Below are 12,741 nucleotides of genomic sequence, written 5' to 3' on the forward strand. Positions count from 1 at the left end.
CTCTCTGAAAAAGGGTATTAGATATTAAAGATCCTAGTAAATGCTTTTTATAAAGAAATGGACCAAAAAAAGTGTGTGTGTGTGTGTTGGGGTGGGAAATGGAAACTTCATCTATCCAAGAGAAAAAAAATAATGCCAAATAAATAATGCCAAATAAGACATCAAAACTTTCAGAAACTCCCCAAATTGTAGTCTAAGTTTTTCTAAAGTCAGTTAACCTCTTAGCTCATTATTATGGGTAGTTAGAAAGTTACTTATTAAGTAGGGAATATTAAATGTATTAATGAACATTCAAATACTGGAAAAATTGGAAGCAAGCATTATTTAGTAATATGCAAACAATGTAGCATTCAGATCTCCTGGTCTGAGATGAACTAAGTTAAGACCACTAATAAGAATCACATGTTGAAACTTCAACCATTTCTCCAAGTAGCCCCTAAAATTACTTGTACTGGAAAATATTTGAAACCCAACATCTGAATAGCAGAAGCTGTGTGTGTGTGTGTGTGTGTGTGTGTGCGCGCGCACATGCATGTGTGTGTGTTCTTTTGAAACATAAAAACATAAATTCACTTGTCTCTGTGCTCTATTTTGAATTTTGAATTTATACATTTATGTCCTGAGTATATAAAATATAGTTTTGGAAGTCTAAGTTGTAGAAAAATTCATAAATTGTGGAGTACTCTCCCATGTCTCTTCAATTGCCAGCCACAATCCTTTCCATCATATCCTCAATTGTAATCACTAAATCAGTAGCCCATTTCATTTTTTTATTTTGCAAAAATGAACAGACACATGTATGACACACCTTATTTGCTACCTGAATGTATATTCTATAGATACTGGTTTCTCTTTTACACACTAAAAATCACTTTGTGTCACTTCAGAGAAATAGTCCGAGTTCTGTTCGTAATTACACATACTACAGTAAGCAGATATGACTCTCTCTGATATTTGATTTTCTACCTGGCTTCTAACATTTTACAATTATAGCCAATACTGTAAAGAATAGTCTTACACATAAGTACTTTTCTTTTTTTGGGGGGTGTAATTTCTAGAGGTAGAATGATTTGCATAAATAGAAAATGCATATAGAGTATTTCTAGATATTGATAAATATCCTACTACAAGGAGTGTATTCCTACCATCAAAATTATGAGTGCTTAACAAGTCCTTGTCAGTAAAATATTGTCACACTTTTTCATTTTAACCAATTTAAGTGAAAAATGATCTGACAGTTTGCTTAGCATTTCTCTCTTTACATGTGCTTAAGAATCAGTGTGTCATTCTATTGGGTGTATGCTTTCTTAAAATGTTGCTATGGAAAGAAAATGTTGCTATGGATTGCATTTTTTCACTTGATTTTCTGAGAAGAAACTAGAAGTGACATGTTTGTTTAACATTTATCTTGTTGCTTAGTTTTTTATCATAAGATCTTGTCTGTTGTAATGTATTAGAACTCTGTGTTTATGATCACTGGGGAAAATCCTATCAAACTACACACTTGGGTTATACACATCTAAAAGTTTATTTCAAAATAATTTTGGGCTAAGGAAACATCATAATAGTTCTGCTACAGACTTTCATGCCTGAGGCTCTGAAGTCCCAGGTTTAAACCTCAGAACTACCATAAGCCAGAGCTGAGCAGTGCTCTGGTAATAAAAATAAAATAAGGCAGCCTGATCAAAACAATTCTTCCACTTTTATTGAGAAATAATTGACATAAGTGAGTGTATACATTTAAGGACTGTAGTAGCATGGTATAATTTCCATATATTGTGAAAGACTATCCTGGCAGGTCCAACTAACATGCATTTATTAAAATAAACAGAACAAGGAGAGAAGAAATACGTTTTCTCTTTGTAATGAAAACCTTTTGGGATACACTCTCAAAAGCTATTTGTCATGCAGCAGTCTTAGCTCTTCTCACCATGCTGTTCATCACATCCCCGGAGTTAGCTTATAACCTTTGTGCAGACAAGCACATATTTCATTTATATATAGGTCCATAAAAGTCCATAGCTGATTTAATTCTACACTAAAGGATTAGTGTCTTGCTTGCCTAATTCCTAAAGAAAGTATAATGGGGGGCCAGATGGTGGCACACCTGGTTGAGCACATGTTACAATGTACAAGGACCCAGGTTCAAGCCCCCAGTCCCCACTTGCAGGGGGAAAGCTTTGCAAGTGGTGAAGCAGGTGTTGCAGGTGTCTCTCCCTCGATCTGCCTCTCTACTAGCCCCTTCCATCTCAATATCTGGCTGTCTCTATCCAATAAGTAAAGATAATTTTTAAAATTTTTTAAAAGAAAATATAATGGGTGCTGGAGAAAGAGTTTACTGGCAGGGTGCCTGCCTTGCTTGCTGCAGCTCAGGTTTGAACCCAGCACCAGGGAAGGTGTCAGAGACCCTAAGAAGCTCTAGTGCTATCATGTTTCTTTGTGTCTCTCTTTCTCTATCTCTGTTTCTTTATCTGAATGAAAAAAGTATTCCAGGAGCAGTGAAATGATACATCTGTGAGGCTCTAGCTCTGCCAGAAAGGGAGAGAGACAGAAAGAGAGAGAGAGAGAGAGAGAGAGAGAGAGAGAGAGAGAGAGAGAGAGAGATGGAGAGAAGGGAGGGGAGGGAGAGAGACAGAGAGAGAGGTTGACTGATTTAGGGGGTTGGGTGGTGGCACACATGGTTAAGCACACAAATCACCACCATGCACAAAGACATAGGTTTGAGGCCCTGTTTTCCAACTTAAGGGGGGAAGCTTCACTAGCAGTGAAACAGGTGTCTCTCTGAGTCTCTCCCTCTCTATCTCCTCTCCTCTCTCAAATTTTCTCTATCTTGTCTAATAAAGTATAAAGGGGAAAAAATGGAAAAAATGGCCACCAAGACCAGGGGATTCATGGTGACAACACCAAGCCCCAGTTGTAATCTTGGTGACAATAAAAAAGAGAGAGGAAGGAAGGAAGGAAGGAAGGAAGGAAGGAAGGAAGGAAGGAAGGAAGGTGATATCAGTCAGAAAGAGAAGGAAGAATATGGGATAATCTCATTCATAGACAGAAGTTGAAAAACAAGATCAGAAAGGAAGGAAGGAAGGAAGGAAGGAAGGAAGGAAGGAAGGGAGGGAGGGAGGGAGGGAGGGAGGGAGGGAGGGAGGAAGAAAGAAAAGAAAGAAAGAAAGAAAGAAAGAAAGAAAGAAAGAAAGAAAGAAAGGAGAGACCTAGTGGCCCAGGAAGTGGTACTATATATAAAATGTGAAACCTGGGAGTCGGGCGGTAGAACAGCAAGTTAAGCACACGTGGCGCAAAGCACAAGGACTGGCGTAAGGATCCCAGTTCGAGCCCCCAGCTCCCCACCTGCAGGGGAGTTCCTTCACAGGCAGTGAAGCAGGTCTGCTGCAGGTGTCTATCTTTCTTTCCCCCTCTCTGTCTCCCCTCCTCTCTCAATTTCTCTCTGCCCTATACAACAACAGCAGCAACAACAACAATAATAATAATAACCACAACAATGATAAAACAACAAGGGCAACAAAAGGGGAAAAAATGGTCTCCAGGAGCAATGGATTTGTGGTGCAGGCACCGAGCCCCAGCAGTAACCCTGGAGGCAAAAAATAAATAAATAAAATAAAATAAATAAAATAAAATGTGGAACCTTCGAGCATGATCCTGAGTTAGATCCCTGGGAGCTCATGCACCAGAGTGGTGCTCTGGTTCTCCTCTCTCTGTCTCAAATAAATCAGTCTATCATTTTTTAAGTCCAGTCATTTCCAGAACCATACCCAAGTGAGTATAAAAAGAAAAGCTTGTATATGAAGAAGGGCTTCTCTAAACTCACACCTTAAAAGTGAGCCCACAGCACAAGTACACACACACACACACACACACATTCATGTACACACAGACACACACACATACACACAGTCATTCTCCCATTTTGATGCCGACTCCAACCAGCCTCCAAGATTGCCCAAATTCACCGTCCTAAACACATTTCCCCACCCTACCAGCCAAGGAAGGATTTACTCAGTGGCAAGCAATGGGATGCCTGGCTTTAAGGCTCTGGCTCCAGGCCTTTGTCTCCCAGTAAATGATGCTCTTCTGTTTCAAGCCTCATTTCTCCCTATAATTTGCAGGAAGAGGAAGAAAGAAATTGGTAATCAATTGTTAAATGTTATGTGCTGCTTAGAGAAAAACTTAGATGGGCCTGAATTTTTCTACCATTCCTACCCCCCTTCTCTCTCAATGCTTATTTATTTATTTATTTGGATTGAGACAGGAACTGAGAGAAAAGAGGGAGCTAAATGGAGAAGACACCTGTAGTACTTCTTCACTGCTCATGAAGCTTCCCCTCACAGCTGGAGAACAGGGGCTTGAACCCAGGCCTTACACATGACAATACGTGCACTCAACCAGGTGTACTTAGTCACCACCCATGCCAACCCCGCCCCACACCATGTGCTGTTTAAAGAAAGTCTCAGATGAGCCTGAAGCTTCCTACTTTCTTGCCATTAATACTCTCTCTCTCTCTCTGTTTATTGAATAGAAGCAGAGAGAAATTGAGAGAGAAGAGAGAGATAAAAGAGGGAGGGAGGGGGATACAAATGGTCAACAAACATGAAAAACATTTGAAGTCCTTGATTGTCAGAGAAATGGAAATAAAGACAACAATGAGATACCACTTCACTCCTGTGAGAATGTCATATACCAGAAGAGATAGCAGCAACCAATTCTGGAATGGTTGTGGGGACAGAGGAACCCTCCTGCACTGCTGGTGGGAATGTAAATTGGTCCAACCTCTGTGGAGAGCAGTCTGGAGAACTCCCAGAAGGCTGGAAGTGAACTGACCCTATGACACTGCAATTACTCTCCTGAGGATATATCCTAAGGAACTAAACATACCCATTCAAAAAGATTTGTGTATACCTATGTTCATAGCAGCACAATTTGTAATAGCCAAAACCTGGAAACAACCCAGGTGTCCAACAACAAATGAGTGGCTGAGCAAGTTGTGGTGTATATACACAATGGAATACTATTCAGCTATTAAAAATGGTGAATTCGGGGGTAGGCAGTGGAACACTGCACAAGAATCAAGTGCACAAGAATCAAGGTTCAAGCCTCTGGTCCATGCCTGCAGGGGGAAAGCTTCATGTGTGGTGAAGCAGCATTGCTGGTATCTCACTGCCTCTCTATCTCTCCTCCTCTCGATTTCTGTCTCTATCCAATAAATAAATAAAGATAATAAAACAATTTTTAAAAATGATGACTTAACCTTCTTCACCTCATCTTGGATGAAGCTTGAAGGAATCATGTTAAGTGAGATCAGTCAGAAAGAGAAGGAAGAATATGGATGATCCCACTCATTGAAATTGATAAATAATATCAGAAGAAAACACTGAGCAGAACTTGAACTGGAGTTGGCGTATTACACCAAAGGAAAAGATTCTGAGGTTGGGTGGGGGTGGGGGGCTTCAGGTCCTGGAATATGACTGCAGAGGAGGACCTAAAGGGGGTTGAACCGTTATGTAGAAAACTGGGAAATGTTATGCATGTGCAAACATGTATTTAGTGTCAACTGTAAATCATTAATCCCCCAATAAAGAAATTTTAAAAATAAATAATAAAATTAAATTTTTAAAAAGAGGGAAGGAGGGGGAGAGAGAGAAAGAAGGAGGGGGGAAGGAGGGAGAGAGAGAGAGAGAAACCTGCAGCTCTGCTTCACTGCTTGTAAAGCTTTCCCCCCTGCAGGGGGTTGAGCCCAGCTTTTTGCACACTGCAATCTGTGCACTTAACCAGATGCACCACCACCCACTCCCCTAAGCACAGTCCCTTGCAGATCTGTGGTCTGTTGAGGTATCTTGTCTCCTGCTCTCAGCCCCTGGAATCTCCTTGGAATGGGACATATCAGGAAATCCAAACAAAACTGCTGGGTGTGGGGGGCGTGAAGGGCATACACAGAGGGGTGCTGAAGGCCAGTTACTGATTGCATCTTTCTGTGCAAGAAGCAGTCAGAGGGGCCTGGTGTCACCTGCATAGCTGCTCTGCAGCTGCCCTGCCAGTGACACAGCCTTTCCTGTGGTACAGACCAAGTAGCCAGAGGAGTCTCTGATGGCTGAGGGGGAGGAGCCATGAAGCAGGCAGTGACATCAGTTGCCAAGAATGAGGACAGATTGACAGATTTCAATGACAAACCTCCACCCTCCAGTTCTCTCCCTATGTGAGAGCCAGGTGATGATGGTCACTTCTAGAGTTTCCACAAATGGTGTGTGATGTCTATCAGGCTGTTCCAAGGAGCTCCAGGAGCTGGAGCATCAAGGTTCCCACAGTGGCCTGTTCAGCCAGGCCACTGGCTCCCCTCCCATGTGTGTGCGTGGGAGGCTGATGTCACAGAAAACACAGACACAAACACACACCTTGTTCCTCTCACCCTCTCCCACTTGATGTTGAATTCCAGGCTGATTGAGGATTACTAAGTGTCCCTTGCACCCCAGTTCCCAACAGTATGTTGTATGGTCCACACTTGCACAGTGCAGGCCCGGAGGACAAGTGTGGAGAAACCTTTGTTGTCTTTTGTGATCTCCAGACATCGGCTGGTGTCTCTGTTGATGACGGCTCCTCCCTGGACCGGAAAGAGAGAAGGTATTGAAATACTCCAGCATTGCATCCTGCTGCTGCTGTTCTCCCTGCCAAAGCTCAGAATTTGAGAGGGGCAGGGAAGATAGAAAGGGAGAAAGAAAGACAAACACCTGCAGTCCTGCTTCACCACTCATGAAGCTTCTCCCCTGCAGGTGGGGAACAGAGGCTTGAACCTGGGTCCCTGTAACAGATGCACTGAACCAGGCGTGCCACTGATCTTTTGCAAACTAGCCAGGAAGGAAATGCAAGAGCAAATCATCCAGTGCCTGCTCTCCCCTCCCCATGCATGCCAATAACATATCTGGGAGTAAGATTGACCTTTCAGGTTTCAAAGCTCAGGTCTGGATGGAGACTCTAGCACATGCATACCTAATAGCCTTGGACAAATCTCTTAACCTCTCTCAGTCTCTAATTCTTCATCTACAAAATGGGTTAATAATGCAGAAAAATGAGTACGATTTAGGCTCAGTAAAAATATGGTGGTGGCCAGAGGGGAAAAGGAAAGGGTAGGAAGAGTGTATAAAGGGGTCATTTTGGTAGTGATGGCAATGGAATTTTGGTGGTGGGGATGATCAGGCTCTTAGACTTACAGAGGTGTGAAATGTGCTACTGGAATGTTACAGTATCATAAATCAGTGGTCAGGCCAACAATTTTTTTTTAAATCATCTTTGATTGTTTCTGGTCTGACATCTAGGTCTTTGATCCATTTGGAGTTGATTTTTGTTTCTGGTGAGATAAAGTGGTTCAATTTCATTCTTCTGCATGTTACAACCCAGTTTTCCCAGAACCATTTATTGAAGAGAGCCTCCTTTTTCCATTTAATCCTTTGGGCCCCCTTATCAAAGATTAGATGTCCATATGTGTGGGGATTTTCTCAGAGGAAAACATTGGTAAAACAGTTTCCCACCTACACCTCAAGGACATCTTTGATGAATCAAACCCAATTGCAAGGAAGACTAAAGCAGAAACAAACCAATGGGACTACTTCAAATTGAAAAGCTTCTGCACATCCAAAGAAACTATCACACAAACAAAGAGACCCCTCACAGAATGGGAGAAGATCTTCACATGCCATACATCAGACAAGAAACTAATCACCAAAATACATAAAGAGCTCAGCAAACTTAGCACCAAAAAAGCAAATGACCCCATCCAAAAATGGGCAGAGGATATGAACAAAACATTCACTACAGAGGAGGTCCAAAAGGCTAACAAACATATGAATAACTGCTCTAGGTCATTGATTGTCAGAGAAATGCAAATTAAGACAACACTAAAATACCACCTCACTCCTGTAAGAATGGCATACATCAAAAAGGACAGCAGCAACAAATGCTGGAGAGGTTGTAGGGACAGAGGAACCCTTTTACATTGCTGGTGGGAATGTAAATTGGTCCAGCCTCTGTGGAGAGCAGTCTGGAAAACTCTCAGAAGGCTAGACATGGACCTTCCATATGATCCAGTAATTCCTCTCCTGGGGTTATACCCCAAGGACTCCATAACACCCAACCAAAAAGAGTTGTGTTATCCTATGTTCATAGCAGCACAATTCATAATAGCTAAAACCTGGAAGCAACCCAGGTGCCCAACAAGAGATGAGTGGCTGAGAAAGCTGTGGTATATATACACAATGGAATACTATGCAGCTATCAAGAACAATGAACCCACCTTCTCTGACCCATCTTGGACAGAGCTAGAAGGAATTATGTTAAGTGAGCTAAATCAGAAAGATAAAGATGAGTATGGGATGATCCCACTCATCAACAGAAGTTGAGTAAGAAGATCTGAAAGAGAAACTAAAAGCAGGACCTGACCAAATTGTAAGTAGGGCACCAAAGTAAAAACCCAGTGGTGAGGGGTAGACATGCAGCTTCCTGGGACAGTGGGGGGTGGGAGTGGGTGGGAGGGATGGGTCACAGTCTTTTGGTGGTGGGAATGGTGTTTATGTACACTCCTAGTAAAATGTAGTCATATAAACCACTAGTTAATATGAGAGAGGGAAAATTAATTGTCTCGAAGTTTTTCAAAACACAAACTTAATCTTTTTAATATACAGGCTGTGTGTTTGCTATGCAGACTCTCTCAAAAGCCTAGACCAAGTAGATCAGAAGCAACCAATAGCACAGCTATACACAAGATACTGGGTACTATACAGCAAACCCTAACAAAAGGACTTTTCAAAGTTAACCCAATTACCAATTAATGTGATAATAACATTAACTATCCATTGTCTTTTTTGAACCCTAAGACAGCAGGAACCTCACATCTTCACTATAGAGCCTCTACTTCCCCCAGTCCTGGAACCCTTGGATAGGGCCCACTTTCCCACATGCCTCTCCCAATCCATATCAAATAATATTGCATCTGCCGATCACAACCTAACCAACACAACGATTGCCACCTCAACATGCTTCAGCTCAGACTGTGTCCAGAGACTCCAGGTGTTGAATGACAACCCATCAGCTTCATTACTTGGGTGAGACCTTTCCTTTCATAGTATACTCTAATTCCATCTCAGGTGGTTCACTTTCTAACAAAGTCCCAAAACCTAGATATACACCCGTTTCTGTGAGAGAGAGCATTATGTTCACACGTATCCATAAACTACTGCAAAATATATACCTGAAAGTAGAAGTACACTAGAGTTTGCAGTGAGTATCCCCCTAACACTTCCTCTCCACTATTCCAACCTTTGGGTCCATGATTGCTCAACAATTTGTTTGGCTTTGTATGTTAACTCTCTTTTTAGTCATCAGGTTCCAGATGTCATCAGGATGCTGGCCAGGCTTCCCTGGACTGAAGACCCCACCAATGTATCCAGGAGCTCCATTTCCCCAGAGACCCACCCTACTAGGGAAAGAGAGAGGCAGACTGGGAGTATGTATCGACCAATCAACGCCCATGTTCAGCAGGGAAGCAATTACAGAAGCCAGACCTTCCACCTTCTGCAACCCACAATGACCCTGAGTCCATGCTCCCAGAGGGATGGAGAATGGGAAAGCTATCAGGGGAGGGGGTGGGATATGGAGATTGGGTGGTGGGAATTGTGTGGAGTTGTACTCCTCCTACCCTATGGTTTTGTTAATTAATCCTTTCTTAAATAAAAAAGAAAAAAATCCCACCTTACCAATGAAGTTATAAAAGTTTTGCACTCTAAAGATATCAACCAGTGTTATCAGTATCTGAATTATATGTCTTTGTTAACTGCCATAACACCAAAGTACTTTTATTAGTCTAACATATAAAAGGAATAATTTAATATTGTGATACCTCAAATAGTTTGCTATTTATCTGGTCTTTATCTATAGTAGCTTCCCCAATCACCTGTGTTATGATACTTTTATTTTTTGAGGAATAAAATATTTTATCTTTTAATCACTAAAAAAAATCATCTTTATTTATTTATTTATTTATTGGATAGAGACAGCCAGAAATAGAGAGGGAAGTAGGAGGGAGAGAGACATTGAGATACCTACAGACCTGCTTCAAGGCTTGAACCTGGATGTTTGCACATTATAACATGTGCACTCAACCAGGTGTGCCATCACCCGGCCCCTGCCAAAAACTCATCATTTTTCTTTGATAAGACAAAGAGAAATTGAGAAGGAAGGAGGATAAAGAAGGATGGAAGGAGGGAAGGAGGGAGGGAGAGAGGGAGGAATGGAGGGAGGGAGGGAGGGGAGAGAAACCAGAGGGCTGCTCAGCTCTGGTTTATTGTGGATTGAATCTGGGACCTTGGAACCTCAGGTATAAGAGTCTTCTGCATAATTATGCTGTGTCCCCAACCCTCCTTACAAATTTTTTTATTTGGTTTTTATTTGGAGATGCTACCTGCCAGTGTTTAAGGTTGTTGTTTAAGATTGCCAGTATTGTTATTTCTTTTTTTCAGATTTACAAAAGAAATAAACACTCAGAGAAATGTTTCTTTCTCTCATTACCATCAGAGTTACCACAGGGACTCAGTGCAGGCACTATGAATCCACCACTCCTGGTGGCTATTTTTCCTTAATATTTTTTTTTCTCCGCTCCAGGGTTATCACTGGGACTCAGTACTGGCATTATGAATCCACTGCTCCCGGTGGCTACTTTTTCTTTTTTACTGGATAGGGCAGAAATTGAGAGAGGAGAGGAAGACAGAGAGGGAGAGAGATAGACACCTGCAAGCCTGCTTTGTCACTTGTGAAGCTTCCCCTTGCAGGTGGGGAGCCAGGTGCTCAAACCTGGGCCCATGCACTTTGTACTATGTGTGCTTAACTGGGTGCACCACTGCCCAGCCCTTGCCCTGGTAGCTATTTTTTCTTTCTATTTTATTTGATAAGACAGAGAGAAGTTGAGAGGAAGAGGAAGAGAGAACAAGAGATACCAGCAGACCTACTTCACCACTCCTGAAGTGTCCCCTTTGCAAGTGGGGAGCAGGGGCTCGAACCAGAGTCCTTATGTATGGTGTATGTGCCCTAACCAGTGTATACCTAACCAGTGTACCCAGCCACCAAAAATGTACTTTATGAAAGTAAGTTTGAATTCATTTCAAGGGATGAGCACAAACTCCCCTACCAGTGGCTAGTCAGTTTTTATGATATTAATTTTTTCTATATTAATCTTGACCTAAATTCTATAGTAGTCATTTCATTAAGAGGTCACCCTAAAAAGAGATTTAGTGCCTTAAAAAGTAGATAGTTTGGAGGTCCTGATTAGTGTCAGTACTTACTCCTTTTTTATTTTCTTTGTATTTGTGTTGATAGGACAGAGAGACATTGAGAGGGGAGGGAGACATAGGGAGAGAGACAAAGAGTCAACTGCAAACCTGCTTCACCACTCATACAGATGGGGAGCAGGGACTCAGTCCCGGGTCCTTGCTCATGGTAATGTGTGAGCTCAACTGGGTGCATCACTGCCTGTGCAGAATTCATTCCTATGTAGATAAAGTTAAACTACTTTCTACAACTGTGACCCCCCACATACACAGTGTGAGAGCATTCAGTTAGAGTTCTCTGCCTAGTCTCTCAACCTGACCACAGAGGTCGTTTTCCTCATTACATCTCCTGGAGACACCCAGTATGTCCCCAGCTGTCACTCCATCTAGATTTGTGACCAGTGGCCTTTGCCTAAATTCCTTCTTATTCCAGCTGTACCTCAACTTTCTACTCAGTGCACTTCTTCTCAACATCCAGATATCTCAATTCAGTCTGAACGCTTCAAACTGGGGTTCTTCTCATCTCTGCTGGTGCCAGCCCCCTTCCAGAGGCCACAATCCCTTTTGAATCTAGAAACTACTTTTGACCATTTTATTTTTAGTAGAATGAGCATAGATTTTGAATTTTTGAAGAATAAACAGTACAGAAAAGAAATCTAAGGGCTAGGTAGCATAATGGCTAGGTAGCTCAGGAGATAGCATAATGGCTATTCAAAAAGACTTTCATGCCTAAGGCTCCAAAGGTTGCAGGTTCAGTCCCCAGCACCACCATAAGCCAGAGCTGAATTGAATGTTATTCTCAGGCCAGGCAACGGTGTACCTGGTAGAGCACATGCTGTGTGTTCCATGTGCAAGGAATTGGGTTTGATCCCCTAGACCCCACCTGCAGAAGGGACATTTCACAAGTGGTGAAAAAGTGTTGCAGATGTCTATCTTGCTCTTTTCCTTTCTATATCCTCCTCCCCCTCTCAACTTCTCTCTGTCCTATTAAGTAAAAGAAAGAAAAGTAAAAATAAATGCCATTGGGAGCAGTGGATTCATCATGTAGGCACCAAGCCCCAGTGATAACCATGATGGCAATCAAGTAATCAGATAAATTTTAAAAATGTTACTCTCATTTCTGAAAGCATTGTAAGGGTCAACAAAATAGTTCATTTGGATACTATGCTGCTTTACCACATGTGCAACTCAACTTAAAACCTGACCTCTACTGCATTGAAGGAAACTTCAGTGCTATAGCTTCTCTCTCTTCTCTCTCTCTCTCTGTCTGCCTCTGTCTAAAGAAGAGAGAGAGAGAGAGAGAGAGAGAGAGAGAGAGAGAGAGAAGAAAGTGGGAAGAAGGAAGGAAGGAATCTGTGACAAACACTCAGAATAATTGAGTTAAAACTCCCCGATCAGGTGGTCAGATTGCCTGTTAGCTTTC

The 12,741-nt window shown here is 42.1% G+C and overlaps 1 protein-coding gene across 6 annotated transcripts in view; it reads right to left on the minus strand.

Moving 5' to 3' along the window:
* Nucleotides 1–6,138: 6,138 nt before the first annotated feature.
* The window catches only part of GALNT8 (polypeptide N-acetylgalactosaminyltransferase 8), a 32,120-nt gene continuing 25,517 nt past the window's right edge, over nt 6,139–12,741 (minus strand). For all 6 annotated transcript variants that reach the window (XM_007527840.2, XM_060190913.1, XM_060190914.1 and 3 more), the window contains one exon: nt 6,139–6,607. In XM_007527840.2, coding sequence (XP_007527902.1) covers nt 6,458–6,607 — 150 coding nt within the window. In that variant the 3' untranslated portion in view covers nt 6,139–6,457. The remainder of the gene's footprint in view (nt 6,608–12,741) is intronic.

Source organism: Erinaceus europaeus, chromosome 4 (genome assembly GCF_950295315.1).
Source record: "Erinaceus europaeus chromosome 4, mEriEur2.1, whole genome shotgun sequence".
NCBI lineage: Eukaryota > Metazoa > Chordata > Mammalia > Eulipotyphla > Erinaceidae > Erinaceus > Erinaceus europaeus.